The sequence below is a fragment of the Artemia franciscana genome, chromosome 14, assembly GCF_032884065.1.
Source record: "Artemia franciscana chromosome 14, ASM3288406v1, whole genome shotgun sequence".
In the NCBI taxonomy this organism is placed as follows: Eukaryota; Metazoa; Arthropoda; class Branchiopoda; order Anostraca; family Artemiidae; genus Artemia; species Artemia franciscana.
Genome location: NC_088876.1, coordinates 1,728,579 through 1,745,725, shown reverse-complemented (window position 1 = coordinate 1,745,725; position 17,147 = coordinate 1,728,579). Strand labels below are relative to the sequence as shown.

Below are 17,147 nucleotides of genomic sequence, written 5' to 3'. Positions count from 1 at the left end.
TAATTAACAGTTTCAAATAAAAGTCTTTAACAATGTCTGAACAGAGAGTTAAAATGAATATATTCAAAGTATGAAATGAAATTGTTTATGTTTATATATTGAAATGAAATGAAAATGAATATATTTAGATGATTAATAGCACATCATCTTGCCCCGCAAAATAGTTTTGGTGGGAAATAGCCTTGGTAATTATGAGTTGTCCCTGCCATACCAGAACCGTTACTTAAACAAACGGATTCAATCTAATGTTTTCAGCAAAGTTCATTAAATGTTATGTTATAGTAACTTTTATGTAAACCGGACTCCATTGGTTTTGGAAAAAAAATTTAAGTTGTCACATTCTTTCCCACATTCCATGTGGGAACGATTATTCCCATGTGGCTCATCATTTTTCTTAACAACGATTAGCACTTCGATTAGTCCGATAGTTATCGATTCGACCGACGAAACTAAAGCAGAAATTCTTTAAATTTATAAATCGTCCAATTTTTGTCGCAAATAAGGATTCGACCATAATTAAATAAAAACAGCAGAAATTTGGCATAGCTACCATCAACAACTGTATAACAGCACGAGACAGTCTTTTTTTATCATAAATTGAGTCAAACACCTTTTTTTGTGAAAGACATATTGAAAATCAATTGAAAAACGTCAAATTTGAAACAAATATAAGAAATATAATATAATATATTATAAATATATAATAATAAAATATAATATATATTATAAAAATATAAACAAACAAAATAAACATACTTTTAACAGCGTTGCCATTTCGAAATTAAATTAAGTTCAATCAACAGGTAGATAAGAAGCTGGGAAATACCACAGCCTAATTACCACAAATATTTATTTGTGCTTTTCCCTGGCTGCTTTGTATTAAGAAGGGGGGGACTTTCTGTGGGCTTGTTCGATTGCAAATGAAAAGTTATAATACCCTGTTTTAAGGTCCACAAAAACTGTAGTACCCTTTCTTAAGAGACAAAATTACTGAAGAGCAACCACCCTCTTTGCTATGTTCTTTCCTATTACCACCCCCCCCCCGTAACCTCCTTGCCGGGTTTTAGTGATGAGATCGGCATAGAAATTCAAACACAAAAATCTGCTTATTCCTAAATACAGTCAAACCTTCAAAGGAAAACAAAGGAAAACGCCATATATTTTGAGCCAATTTTTGCTGATTTTTTGCTGATTTTTCAACCGCGTTTCTCTTTGTTGAATTCGGCATCTGTTAAAGATGATGTATTTACATTTGACCTGTCAAAAAAGCAATGAGGCTTGAGAGGGCAGGCGGGACTATTTATTGACAATTACCAAACACACTCGTAACAAAGTACTCAAATAGTAGGAAAACAATTACCCAAGAAACTAAACTGAACAGAAAGAAAGAAGATGGAGACGCATACAAAGTTGGTACTTCGAGAGTATTTTTTTTTGTAATTGTTATTATTATTATTGTTACTAGTTCTTGATTCAATTTCATATTTTTAAACAGTAATTTCAAAGTTATATTTTTTTTTATTTCAGGCAACTTGGTCACATTCGTGGCACTTTTAAATTCCAAGAAGCTCCGCTCGCATGCGACAACTTCCTTCGTATTGAGTTTGACTGCCTCAGACTTACTATTTTGTGCCATCAATTTACCACTGACAGTGTCACGTTATTTATCTGAGTCTTGGGTACATGGAGACGGGCTTTGCAAAACATTCCCGTTCTTCTTTTATGGGAACGTTGGGACGTCATTGATGTCAATGGTTGCTATCACGCTAAATAGGTAAGGTTTTCAGTTTCCCCCTTAATGTTTACTATTAGAAAATATTTAATACATACCTGACAGCAGGAGGAGGTAAGGTGGAGTCCAAAACCAGTTTCAGGGGAGGTGTAATTCATTTTCAGGGGTGTTTCTAAATAATAAGTTACGGTTTATTTATAAACATTCGTTCATAAAGCTAAAACCATATGATCAGATTGTAATCCAGTTTTATGTTGCGCCTCAATTCAGAATTCCTGACCTGTTAAAATTGGGCCATGTCATTCTTATGGCCAACTTAAGAAAGAGCTAACTGACCACCTCTTATGTCTAGAGAGTTAGTTCTCTCCTCCCTTCTCTTTTCCCCTCTATCTTTCTTTTTCAACTTTTTTAATTCACTTGTTTTGATTGGCATGGTAGTTTTTGTTGTTGGTGTTTAATTTTTTTTCTTTTATTTCTGCTTGTTCTTCTGCTTGATCTTAGTGGTATTATTTAATGTAATGTTTAGTCTCCTACTCTCACAGGCCAAACAGCCTTTGTGGGGGTCTAGACCTTTGTAATTTTTTACTTTGTTTTCTTTAAATAAATTGATCGATTGATTGATTGATATAAATGTAAATTTTTGGTCAGAGGGGGCTTTTGAGCTATTTTAGCTCTATTCTTTGCTTCCCTACTTAATGGAAATGTATATAAGTAATTACGAGAAACTAAAAGCAATTAAAAACTATCGCCTATCGACGTTTCAGCAGAGAAAAAACGAGTGTGTCTATTCATAGAGAAAAAATTCAAAATTATTTGGGTGACCCTCTTAAAAATTCTGGGGACGTAAAACGGGCGAAAAAACATCCAATATGACAACAATTGAGGAAATGAATCTGATCTTTGACTTTGTATATCTTTTGCTTTAGGGACAACAAGACCGAATTTTTTTTAAAGTGACTTTACATTACATTTCATTTAAGTAAATAAACAGTTAAGTTACTACCATCTTTTACTACCATTATTTTTTACTACCATTTTACTAAAAGATTCTTTTAGTAAAATGGTGGATTAACATAATTGCATATTCAATAGTGTCTACAACATGACACTCTACAATTCAATCCCTGTGAAATTCAGTCCCTGTGAAATCCTTTTCTTTCATTATTATTTTTGCATTGTTTCTAGTACATTTATAACTATACTATCATAACAATATCCTCTCTAAGGATGGAAGTCCTCTTTTTCTAAGACTGTTCAAGTATTTGTTTGAAATTCACCGGTGAATGTCCAAAATTCCTTTCTTTGTCTGCTTAGATTCAATTAGCTTTGCAACAACAAAATTTATCGATTTAAAGAAACTGAAAATTGTAACTTGGAATGTTATAACATTAAAAAATAACTATCGTATCGACATTTTGACTGACGAATTCAGACGGTTCGAACTGGACTTATTAGGAGTTTCAGAAACTCGTATCCTAGGGTAAGGAAGCATGAAATTAGGTAATATGAAATTTATTTTCTCAGGCAGGAAGGATGGGGTATATAGACAGGAAGTAATTGTAGCAAGTCTAAGGATTTTTGCCCCAGTCTTCTTGCAACTTATACTGATAATTTAGTTATCAGTTACTTTTGGAATTTAGTAATTAATGCCCTTTAAGATGGGAATTCAGATTTTTTTCTTAAGTAGCTTTGAAAGAACTACTTCACTGAAATTTAATTATTTTAATAATTTAGTATAGCTTTTGGTACTTGTCTGTTAAACGGAACACATCCAAGAAACGAAGTTAGATTGAAATATATGAAAATATGATAATAATATAATACTGTAGAAGCAAAATTTTGGAAACTACGACAAAGAATTGTTGGAAGCAGCCCGCGCAGAACGCATTATATTAAATGGTGGCCAGCATTAACCCACCCCCGCAGCCCCACCCCCACCATCGGAAAGTATCTTCTGATGAAAATCCTCCAGGAAAATACCACCCGGAACATATTCCCCCGCAGAAAATATCCCCTGCGGAAAACTCTGCTTTGAATCTACCCCTCTCCCCTGAAATTTTGGTCCATCTTGTAAAATATAGCAAAAATTCTAATATAGCAAAAATAATAAAGGAATTTTGTAAAGTATTTTTCTGACCCATCCCCTCCTTCGAAGAAAAAAAAACCCTATTCCAGAGCAAAAATCATGGATACAGCCTTGATTACAGAGGAAGACAGAGCGATCACTTTCTTATAAGTCCATGATAACAAAGGTTTGGCATATTTTTGGAAGCAAATCGCATAATTATTTATGCAAATTTAAGAAAGGTAAACCAAAAGCCTCATCTTTTAAAGTCTGATCACATCTCTTGTGTTTTTCTAAGAAATTTAAAGCCAGTAAAAAGAGCGAAAAATTAACACCCCTCTCCCGGTCTCTTATGTGACAATTTAAGCCAATTAAAGTTACGACAATTTTTTTGTGCTACAAAATTTTTCACAGTTTTGTGCTACAAAATTTTGCACCAAATTGATCTTTTGGTGCTATTTATATGCTCGTTCCATGTAGTGTACACGGTGTGGCCTAGTCTGCAATCCCTTGGGGAAAAACATTTGTTCATCCAAAAAGAATTGAGATATCAGAACGGTTGGATGGAGTTCTAACAGTCGCGATTCATGAGGCATTAAGGCCATATTTAACTTGTTAGTTATGGGTCGACCAAGAAGGTGGTTTTATATCTTATGCTATTAGCTTATCTTAAAGCCACTTGGAAATATATGATTATATAGCTTTTGGAAAATCACATCAAAGGCTATACAAAATCACTCTATCGAGGGACGAAAACATATTTTTTATTCGGGAGAACCAATAAAAAAACAAACAAATATAATTAGATAATTTAAACAAGGTGTGTCTAAAAATTTAGGAAAATTTACAATTTCAGAAGACCTAGACCCCAAGGTCCACCTTGCATATGTCTTTGAATCTACCTATGCGATAAAAATATACAAATTATACTTAAAATTATTTCTAATAAAAAAATACAATATATGTATTGTACTACGTATATGCAGAGCATTTCTAACGCCAAACAAATAAAACTATTTATAGAAAAAAACCTTTTTTCAACCATCTTCACTTTTACCAAAGAAAACGCAAGTATTCAAAATACAGTTTCTTAAATGAGCATATAAGTCGTTGTCTGCACAGGGGAGAAGGTGATAAGTTTCACCCAAGATTAGGGTGATGAGTTTCACCTGAGATTTCTGAAAGAATAATAGACGATGGATCATTATTGGTTATTCCATTGAAGTTGAGGAAGTTGTAGTTCATCAAACAGTTCGTGACAACGAACTGTAAGTATAGAGTGACTCGGCTCAATAGCAACCACAACTCTACAAAACGGAATTTTAATATCAATAGATACATCAAATGAATTAGCTTGATTCCAAATATACAAGATCGATCAAGTTTAATGTTACCCATCGAAAGTTACGAGCCTAAGAACAATTGACTGCTTTTTAAATAGGGGGAACACCCCATAAAATTCAAGAAATCTTAAAGAAAATCACACCATCAGATTCAGCTTACTGGAGAAACCTACCGTAGAAGTTTAAAGCTCCTATCTGCAAAAAAATAAAAGATTGCTATTTTTGCTAGAAGATGGATCACGGACGTGTATTTTTTTTCTTTTTTTTTCAAGGGTGATTTTACCGAAATAATGGTTCTAGAAGGTCGAGAAAGGGTTCATTGAAACAGAAATTAAAAGTTCTAGTGCGCTTTTTAATTAACCATAAAGACTTGAGGGCAACTGGGTCCCCTCCCACACCAATGTATTCCCCAAAATTATCTGATCAAAATTTTGAGCCATTCTGTTCAGTATAGTTGAAAGATGAAATAATTATATCATTAGGTGCAAAATGCCCCCCAGAGTCCGTGGGGAGAGGTCTGTAAGTTATGAAATTCACCCATTTAAAAAAAAAAATAGAGATCTTTATTAAATAACTAATATATACAGAAAAAGCCCGAAGTCCAGTATTCTAGGCTTGTATACCTACTTCTAGAATATTCTACGTTATACATATGCAACGGATTACCACACCTTCCATCTACCAACATACCAACCAATTCATACTCATAGTAGAGTAGCTTGGGATTGACCCGGACGTTTGGTTTTCTTTCTCAAAAATCTAGTTAACTAAAACACATATTTGGGTATTTCAAGCGCACAATGTGTCCAGGAATTTTGCACCTACTAGAATTTTTATCGATTTTTATCTTCACATGTTTTTTTCTGAAACAGTTTAAAAAACAAAATAAGAATCACCCGAAACAACCCCAGAGTACGTGTTGTTTTGGACATGCCGCAGGTTGCCTCAGACACCTTGTAATATAGTTATGAAATCTTCAATTATTATTAAACATCTTGATACAAAATGTCTTTAGAGAAAATTAAACTTGGAAAAATCAAAGTTGAAGTAGAAAGCTTCCACAGCTCTCTTTGTACCACCTGTCGAAACTGGACAAGGAAGCTTCAGGGTAATATCATCTTTTGAAATTGAAGCATGGCCAATGGGATAAGGAAAACGAACCTTGTCCCATTTTTTTAGAAACATCACCTCCATGTAATCCTCATCAATTTCTGCTACACGTGTACCACAAAAAAGTTTCCCGTTCCGATGACAAATATCACGAGCACAAAGTCATCAGCAGCTAGGATGTTTACATTAAACAAATTGTCTGGTTCCGTTTTTCCGAGACATAAAGATTCATCAGAACTATCATCCATGCATAGACATTCTTGTAACTCATCCTAAATATCTTCACCCCAGTCATCCGGGCTTGGATTTCTTGCTTTCTTTGGAAGGGTAGGGAGGACTTTTTTCTGAGATCTTTTTCTATTTTCTACCATTTGCTCTAGTTCTTCCTTTTCTGGTGATCTGTAAGTATTCTAGTTCTTCCTCTTTGTTTTACTTCTCTACCCTTGGCAATTGTTGGTGGCACATGTAGAAATGATACTATTTGCTCAGGAGCTACGGAAAAGACTACAGAAGGATCTTGAGTTCGCCAGCACCTTGGTTTGGCTCATGAGGAACTGGCTCAGCAGTCGAGAATGGCTGTCTAGCAATTAACCATCTGCAACTGAAGCTGCAGAAAAGTCAACAGGGAAGAAACTGTTGTGGCCGAATGGCCACAGTCTGGGCTTTCTAAAGCATGCCATAATATTACTCTTGCTAAACTTCTTGGGGTATGGAACACGGGGTATAGGCTTCTGCTACCTCATACATGGAGATTCGTTGGCCTGGATGAAGGCTCAACCCCTCATTAAAGTTGCATCTCAACGCTATTTGAATTGTCTATAGACTGAAATATATTAATGTTACAAGCGATCCGAGCAATGAGGTTGGAAGATATTTAAGATTACCCCATTTTATTTGCAGTAGTTAACTACTTGGATGTCCAGGTGACTGTCATGATTGTCCAGTAACAGTAAAGTATGGTTTCTTTTGGTGATCTCGTAGCTTAAAAAAAAGTTTTCTTGTCATCAAGAAGATTTCAGAATCAATCCAACCACTTGGATCAGCTAGTCCCAAAGCACCCTGGGGGACTCATCTCTCGCCATCCGTAGTTGGAAATTAATCCTCGGAAAGACAAAATCTGGTGGTACGTGGTTACCTGTCACACTAACAAAATGGAAATTGTCACACTAACCAAAATGGTTTCATTTTGAACATGTTCTGCTGATGTCGTCTAGGTCACTTGTTTGTGGCCCCTCATATACGGAATAATTTCTGTTTGTTTTATATTTAATGTTGCCCCTTACTTTCAGTCGAAAAAACTAATTTTTTATTCAATAACATTAAAGCGCAGTGAGTTTTTTTTTTTTTTTTACCACAGAACTACAAGAAATTAAGATTTTCTGTAATTTTTCAATAGTCCATGATCACCAATGTAATGAAAATAACAGAATAATTAATTGGTTTCAATCTCTAAGAAGGATATGCGCAGATGTATAGATGCAAATGTCACTCAATAATAAATTGCTAATTGATGATCTACATAAGAGCAAAGGAAGTTCTCTTTCTGTTAGGAATGATATGCCCAATGGGTTAGGCACTTTGCCACATTTTGTACAACAGAAAAGTAAATCAGCCATAGAAGGCATATAAGCCGCAATTTATTTTGAAGGAAGATTTATTACCAGGGTGGACGTGAAAAACATCAGGGATATTCTTAAGATAGTGAAAATCTTGCACAAGTGCTTTGTGTGTTGTTTCAAACAGGGACGCCAATTTAGGGATGCACCACAAGGCAACCGCAAGACAAACTCATTGATCAAACATTTCTATATAAATTCAAAAGATTGACTATATAAAGATGACCATAGGTTAGCTATTTTATTCCTTTTAGGACTTGTTAATTGTGTCACTTGAATCGAGATTCAATGACCACAACAAAATTTTGTTCAAAAGAATTCTTATTCATCCCAACATTTTACAAACACGGAGAAGGATAGACCTGACTATGACTATGATCTATGACTATGATTTATGACTATGAACACATTTCTATGATTAATCTGATAGGCTACTATTGATTAGCTGTTTTTATTTTTTATTAGGACTCGTTAATTGTGTCACTTGAATCGATATTCTATAATCATAACAAAATTCTATTCGAAAAAATTGTTATTCATCCCAACATTTTACAAACACGGAGAAGGATAGGCTTACATTTGTTACTGCTATAAAAGATCTATCTAAGTTCTATCACAATGAAAATTTAGAAGTGGGAGTAAGAACTTTGTGCGATGTGTCGATAAGCAAAGACCTGCGCTCACTTCCTCACCTGCGGTGAGGAAGTGAGCGCTTACTGATTGATTCTTACTGATATGATTCTTACTGTTTCTTAAAAGATGACACAAGCAGTGCCCTGGGCATGTGGTCTCAAATAGTGACGCTTATTCAAAGACTTACTGTATGTGACAATGAATTTCAGTGTATGTTTGTTCACTATAAGATAAACAGGGGTGTCACCCTTCTTTATTTTCTTACCAACTGATTATATTTTGCATAGTGAATTTCAAGACTAAAAATAAATTAAATAGGATATTTAAGCAATACATCATCATGTATCCCTCCCACCCAAGGTTCTAAGGCCAGGAATACAGGAAGAAGAAAAAAATAGAAAGTTAGGGTAAAGACCTTCGCACAATAAACAAAGCAAATATATAATTTTGGCTCAGAAATATCCAACGCAGGGGCGAAAAAGAGAATATCCAGAAATTACAAAAGTTTTCTTTTAACTTACTGTTAGGTTTACTTTTTGTTTGTCATTATGAAGATGTGCTAAGTTAAAGTTCTCCCACCATTCCAGCCATAGAGCTTGGGGGGGGGGCATATGGTGTTGTACCTGCTTTTATTAGTGACAATTCTTTATTGTGTATGAATAAATATCTATTTTTTTCTATCTAAATTTCTGTGAATAAAACTTTTTAGTTCGCTAGGAAACTGAAATTTCTTTGAAAACTTTTAATTTGACATAGCATATTTTTAGTAAAACCCCGTGAATTTTATTTCCACTTGTTATTTACTCTAAAAGTAATTTATACTGAAGTGAAGTTTATACTTTATTTGTACTTTAAAAGAGACTACACTTACAAAAACAGAAAGAAAAAACACAGAAAGAAAGAAAGTACTTAGTAAGTAGGCTACTGAACTATTTAAGTAAAAAAGAAAGAATGTACTGAGTACTTCAAAAGAAAGACCTATAAAGTATTTAAACCACACTTTAATGAAGCACATGTTCATTAGACCCCGGAAATTTCAAACCACACTCATAAAAAAGGAGGAAAAACCTCTGGCACGCGGTGACTGCTTTCAACATTCGTGTCACTGACAGATATTCTTGTGAAGACTCTCTCTTAACATAAACATCCTGCAGCCATAAAAACTTTCTGTTTGTGCTTCCTCAAGAAGCTTGCCCAAGCTTTCTAAAAAAAAAGAAAAACATTGTGGTACGTTATCAGTATAGGTGTCTGTCACCAGAACTTCCCCCTTTGCTTTGAGAATTTCTTTTATTCGAGATAAGAAACTGTTTATCCCAATGAAGTGACTTTTTAATATAAGACGGTTCCCAGTCACTTCAGTTACCGCTATAGAAAGACAAATTCCTCGTATTCAGGGTTGTCAAAGAACACTTTTAGTGCATTTTGGCCTTTTTTTGCAAGTTATCAGCGTAGGTGTCTGACACCAGAACTTTCCCCCTTTGCTTTGAGAATTTCTTTTATTCGAGATAAGAAACTGTTTATCCCAATGAAGTGACTTTTAATATAAGACGGCAGTCACTTCAGTTACCGCTATAGAAAGACAAATTCCTCGTATTCAGGGTTGTCAAAGAACACTTTTAGTACATTTTGGCCTTTTTTTGCAAGTTATCAGCGTAGGTGTCTGACACCAGGACTTCCCTTGCTTTGAGAATTTCTTTGTCTAGAGATAAGAATATGTTTATCCCAATGAAGTGTCTTTCAAACAGTTCGTGGTAACGAACTGTAAATAAGGAGCGACCCGGCTCAATAGTAACCGAAACCCTAAAAAATTAAATTTTGATACCAATAGTTACCTCAAAAGAATCGCATTTTAATGCTGATTTTAAACATATGAGTTTCATCAATGTCAATTTTACCCATCAAAAGTTACGAGCCTGAGAAAATTTGCCTCATTTTAGATAATAGGAGGAAATACCCCCTAAGAGTCATACAATCTTAACGAAAATCACACCATCAGATTCAACGTATCAGAGAACCTTTTTTTAGAAGTTTCAAGCTCCTATCTACAAAAATGTGGAATTTCGCATTTTTTGCTAGAAGACAGATCACGGATGCGTGTTTATTTGTTTTTTGTTTGTTTTTTTTTTTTCCCAGGGGTGATCGTATCGACTGAGTGGTCCTAGAATGCCATGAGAGGGCTCATTCTAACGGAAATTAGAGGTTCTAGTGCCCTTTTAAAGTGACCAAAAAATTGGAGGGCACCTAGGCCCCCTCCCATGCTCATTTTCCCCAAAAGTCACCGGATCAAAATTCTGAGATAGCCATTTTATTCACCATAGTCGAAAAACCTAACAACTATGTCTTTAGAGACAACTTACTCCCCCGCAGTCCCCGTTGGAGGGGCTGCAAGTTACAAACTTTGACCTGTGTTTACATATTGTAATGGTTCCTGGGAAGTGTACAGACGTTTTCAGGGGGGATTTTTTGGTTTAGGGGGAAGAGTTGAGGAGGGGGAGGTTACGTGGGAGGATATTTTCATGGAGGAACTTCTCATGGGGGAAGAGATTTTCAATGAAGGGGGTGTAAGATTTTCTAGCATGATTTGAAAAAACAATGAAAAAATATATATGAAAAGTTTTTTCTACTGAAAGTAAGGAGCAGCATTAAAACTTAAAACGAACAAAAATTATAACACATATGAGGGGTTTACCTCCTCGTAATACCTTACTCTTTACGCTAAAGTATTTTAAGTAATTTCAACTATTTATTCTACGTCCTTTGTGATTCAAAGGTTATTCTTAAGGAATTGGGACAAAATTTAAGCTTTAGTGTAAAGAGCGAGGTATCGAAGAGGGCTTAACCCCCTCATATACGCAATAAAACATACGAATATAGATGTTCGTTACGTAAGTTAATTCGTAAGTTACGTATATTTTTTACCAATGAAAATGTTCGTAAAAAATTAAAAGTTCTAGTTGCCTTTTTAAGTAATCAAAAAATTAGAGGGAATCTAGGCCTCCTCCCTCGCTCCTTTTTTCTCAAAATCTTCCGATTAATTGCAATTAATCCCTAAAATACAAGGAATCTTAATGAAAATCAAACCATTAAATTTAGCGTATCCGAGAACCCTAATGTAAAAGTTTTCAAGCTTTCATCTGCAAAAATGCGGAATTTTGTAGTTTTTTTTTGCCAGAAGAAAGATCACAGGTGCGAAATCACCCTTTTTCCCCAGGGGTGATTGCATCGAAACAATAGTCCTAGAATTTCGAGAATGGGTTCGTTTGAACGGAAATTAAAAGTTATAGTGCCCTTTTGAAGTGACCAAAAATATTAAAGGGCGACTGGCTCCCCTCCCACCCATCTTTTCTGCTAAAAGTCATCCGAACAAAATCCAGGAAAAGTTAGGATATTTGACCAATGTTTACGTATAGTACTTCTTATTGGGAAATATACAGACATTTTCCGGGGAAGGGAGGGGAATTTTCTGCTGGTGGGATTTTCTACGGGGATAGTTTTCCAAGGAAAGAGATGTTCCCAGGGTGAACTTTCCTAGGGAAATCTTCCACTGGGGGAATTCTCCAAGATTCCTATACAAAATTGTTTTTATTTGTCTTACTTTCTCTTTGCTGACTCAGTTTTACATGTGGAGATATTAAGGAGAATTGGCCGGGGGCACACCTTTCTACGGGAACACCTTTCTACTAGGGGCGGGGGTATTTTTGAGAAGGATTTTCCACGGAGGGGAATTTTTGACATGAGTCTTAAAACAATCAGAAATTAAAATATTTTTAAAATAAAACTGGACTAATAATAAATTTTCAGCCGGTATCATCCGCAAGAAATTTTCCAGGGTAATTTTCAGCTAGAATGGAATTGTCTGGGGGATTTTTCCTTGTGGGGGGATTTTATGTGGGAAGAGATTTGCATGACGGGATTTTCCATAAGGGGAAGGAATCTTCCATTGAGGGGGAGCCATATTTCCTGGCATTGTATGAGGGGACAGCCCCCTTATAAACATAAAAAATAATTTTGGTTTTATACGGTGAACATGGGGAGGTTGGAGGGTAGTTTCCGGAGTTGAAATTTCTAGAGAAAATTTTACACGGTGGGAAATTTTGCCAAAATTAATATGCAAATTTCGTTTTAATTGTTCATGTATGGTGAGCCAAATTCGAACCTGCATCTGTCGAAAAACGTTCAGAAATTAAATAAAAAACAAATTGAGGAGCGACATTAAAACTTTAAACGAACAGAAATTATTCCATATATAAAAGGGGCTGTCCCCTCATCAACGCCCCGCACTTTACGCTAAAGTTTTTTTACTACTTTAAAAAAGTAAAGTGGTAACAAAGAGACAATCTTTAACATAAAGAACAGGGTGCTGAAGAGGGGACTTTCTATCAGTTAAAAAAACTTGGTTTTTTATTTATTACCTGAATTGAAAATTTATACATTAGCGGGCTTTACACAGCATTTTCTCATGAGACAGAAATTTCTTAATAGCATCTGCTTTCAATTCGGTTTTCTTTTTTTAGAATGCGCAAATGTTTGTATTCTTTAAGCTCCTAAGCGTAGATACAGATCCACTTGATCAAGTTTAAGTAGTTGAGGATGTTTAGAGAATAGCGTGAGATACAGACCACACATATTTCTCCATTTGGCTTTTTCTGATCTGGCTGTATATTTTGCTTTGTAATCTAATCTCTCTTGACTTGATTCCCAAAACAGATTTTTACAACTTCAGCAATTGCCATTCAATTATCTTAAGGAGTAGACGGTGCCTGGGTAGATTTAAAGGACTTAGAAATTCAGGACAACTTCACAAAAACAATTTTTTTTTAGAATTCTCTAGAGAAAAAATATTGACCTTTCGGTGAGGCCTTCAGGTTCTAGTCCTCTCAAATGATATCCTGACAGGCAGGATACTGAGCAAACTTTCTGGTTAAAAAATGACTCAGGACTCTAGAAAACCGTACACATTCAGAAAAATAGTATTACAGATGCTTGGATTAGGCACAAGTATATATTGTAAGGTATTCAAAAACTTTCAGAAACTCGTGGTAAACGAACTGTAGTAAGGAGCGACCAGGATTAATAGTAACCGAAACTCTTAAAAACGGAATTTTGATACCAATAGTTACATAAAAAGAATCGCATTTTAATGCTGATTTTAAATATATAACAAGTTTAGTCTTACCCATCAAAAGTTATGAGCCTGAGAAAATTTGTCTTATTTTAGAAAATAGGGGAAAACATCCACTAAAAGTCACAGAATCTTAACGAAAATTACACCATCAGATTCAGCGTATCAGAGAACCATACTGTAGAAGTTTCAAGCTCCTATCTACAATATGAAGAATTTTGTATTTTTTGCCAGAAGACAGATCACGGATGCGTGTTTATTTGTTTGTTTATCTTTTTGTATTTGTTTTTTTTTCCACAGGGGTGATAGTATCGACCCAGTAGTCCTAGAATGTCGCAAGAGGGCTCATTCTAACAGAAATTAAAAGTTCTAGCGCCCTTTTTAAGTGACCAAAAAATTAGAGGGCACCTTGGCCCTCACCCCTTGGCCTGGGGACGACTTAATCCCCCACAGTCCCCGGGAGAGGGGCTGCAAGTTACAAACTTTGACTGTTGTTTTTATATAGTGATGGTTATTACAAAGTGTACGGACGTTTTCAGGGGGACTTTTTCTCGTTGGGTGGGGATGGGAGGGGGAGGGGGTTACGTGGGAGGATCTTTCCATGGAGGAATTTATCATAAGAGAAGAAAATTTCCATGAAGGGGGCGCAGGATTTTCTAGCATTATTAAAAACAAATAATGAGAAAATCAATAATTTTTTTCAACTGAAAGTAATGAGCAGCATTAAAACTTAAAACGAACATAAATTATTACGTATGTAAGGGGGTTCGTCTCCTCCACAATACCTTGCTCTTTACGCTAAAGCATTTTCAGTAGTTTCAACTATTTATTCTACGGCCTTTGTGATTCAGGGGTTATTCTTAAGGATTTGGGACAAAATTCAAGCTTTAATGTAAAGAGCGAGGTATCTTAAAATGAACAGAAATTATTCTGTATGTGAAAGGAGTTGCCCCCTCCTCAACGTCTCGCTCTTTACGCTAAAGTATTTTATTGTTTTAAAAAGTAGAATAGTGAGAAAGAGTAAAACTATAGCGTAAAGAGCGAGGCGTTGAGGAGGGGACAACCCCTTTCATATGCGAAATAATTTCTGCTCGTTTAAGTTTTAATGTCGCTCCTTACTTGCAGTTAAAAACAACTTGTTTTTTATTTAATACTAATTAGGATCGTATTCCAGGAAATTTATTTTTAATGACATGTATCTCATCGTTAAATTTCAAAAAGATTTTCGCATGTGAATTCCCATTTTTACTTCCAATACCTATGCAATTTACATTTTTTTTTTCTGAGAATTCACGTGTTAGTAAAAATCCTAATACCAAAGCGCTCCGTTCGCGCGTACAACTCTCCATTTTTTGGTTGAGTTGCACCTGGTCTCGGTTGCACGGGGTCTAGTTAAGCGGTTTTCATTTGCACTAGGGTACAATCACATGGGGATGAGTTACACATGTTTGAGTTGCAAAGGGTTCTAGTTGCACGAGGGCTCATTTAAATAGGGTTCAGTTGCACGAGGGTTAAGTTAAATTGGAGCAACAATCTTCAGACTTGCTACAATTGCTCCCTGTCTATGTACCCCATCCTTCCTGCCTGAGTAAACAAAGTTTAAATCACCTAATTTTATGCTTCCCACCCCTGGGATGTGAGTTTCTGAAATAACTCCAGTTCGAATTGCGTGAATTTGTCAGTCAAAATGTCAATACCATAATTATTTTTTTAACGTCTTAACATTCCAAGTTCCAGTTTTCATGCTCAATAAATCATTGAATTTATTTTGGCCAAAGGAAAAGCAATGATCCCAGATACGGATCCCGGGACGGTGATCAAACTTTTTTCTCAAATCCACACCGAAGCGCTTAAGCAGACACCAGGAAATCCATAAGATCTTTAGTATGAATGAAGGCTTTCTGCAATCCTGGGCCCATCTTGGTCACAACATGGTGGTAAAATATGTAATTAGGAGGCGTCACTCATTACTAAGTCAACGCTGTTGCGTTGACTCTCATAAGATCAGTTTCAGTCCCAAGAGTTTTTTTGTACATTTTCAGGTTGTGAGTGGCAGCACTAAAGGATAATCGAATTACACAAGCATTGTGCAAAATTAACAGCTGGTTTAACACCAGTTTCCTTGGTTTACCCCCTGCTCCCCTGTTGTAATTGCCAACCTTTTACTGTTTCTGAGCCATGAATTTTATATTCATTATAATTGCCAACCTTTTATTGTGTCTAAGCCATGAATTTTGCAGAACGGAGTCGCCGACAGAGGGGTCAGGACAACGTGGTTTTGACCATTTTCAAAAAACGTCCCTTGTCATTGATTTGCTTATTTGTAAAGTTGTCATTTGTGTAGAGCCCTATGCCTCCATGGATACAACTGTAAATGAAGCTTATTTGCTTCTTTTCGTGGACGCTACTATTACGTGTCTGAAAAATAACGTCCCTTCAAGGGTCGTTGAGACGTTTCTGCTGAGCGGCAATCAAACAGCAAGCTCTGGTTTCACAGAGGTCATAAGTTAACACATCTTTCACATTCCAAAAAAGGGGAATAAAATTCGAAACACACATGACAAGCTGGGAAAAATAATGCTTAGATTGAAATTTTATCCATTGTCGACGTAAGTTCAATAAACCAAGGTTCTGTATCGAATAACTATGATAAAATATAAAACACTATTTCATCTATTTAAAACAAGGTAGCACAAAATATTTATATGGTTTTAAAAGAGTGATTAAATAGTGATAAAAAGAGTGATTACTTTCCTGTAAAATTATGGCACTATTTCATCTATTTAAAAACAAAGGTAGCACAAATTGTGAAGGTCTTATAGGGAAAATTAATATATTCATATGGTTTTAACAAATGATCAAATGGTGATAAAAAGAGTGATTACTTTCCTTTAAAAATTATGTCACTATTTCATCTATTTAAAAACAAAGGTCGTACAAATTGTGAAGGTCATATTGCGAACACAAACATATTTATAGGGTTTTAAAAGAGTGATTAAATGATGATAAAAAGAGTGATTACTTTACTGTAAAATTATGACACTTTTTCATCTGTTTAAAAAAAAGGTAGTACAAACTCCGAAGGTCTTAGTGGGAACACTAATATATTTATATGGTTTTAAAAGAGTGATTAAATGGTGATAGAAAGGGTGATTACTTTCCTGTAAAATTATGGCAATATTTCATCTATTTAAAAACAAAGGTAGCACAAACTGTGAAGGTCTTATCAGGAACACTAATATATTGATATGGTTTTAAAAGTGTGCTTTTTGCTCACTGAAAAACAAATGTTTCTGAAAACCACAGACTGTTTTGTGAAGTATGGATAATGAACTTTATGTTATATACTGAAAGTTCTTCGTAGCTCTCAAGGTTGTTTGCAGTATTTTCTAGAGGTGTCTTATCTCTCCTAGATCGGTGATAATTAGAAATTATATTAAAACAAGTTTTCAAGTAAAACTAAGGAGTGACATTAAACCTTTAAGCGAACATACATTATTCCGTATAAAAAGAGGATCATTGGAGC

The 17,147-nt window shown here is 35.2% G+C and overlaps 1 protein-coding gene across 5 annotated transcripts in view; it reads left to right on the top strand.

Annotated features, from left to right (window-relative positions):
- The window catches only part of LOC136035168 (protein trapped in endoderm-1-like), a 63,628-nt gene that overhangs the window by 17,350 nt on the left and 29,131 nt on the right, over window positions 1-17,147 (top strand). For all 5 annotated transcript variants that reach the window (XM_065716738.1, XM_065716737.1, XM_065716741.1 and 2 more), the window contains exon 3: window positions 1,528-1,774. In XM_065716738.1, coding sequence (XP_065572810.1) covers window positions 1,528-1,774 — 247 coding nt within the window. The remainder of the gene's footprint in view (window positions 1-1,527; window positions 1,775-17,147) is intronic.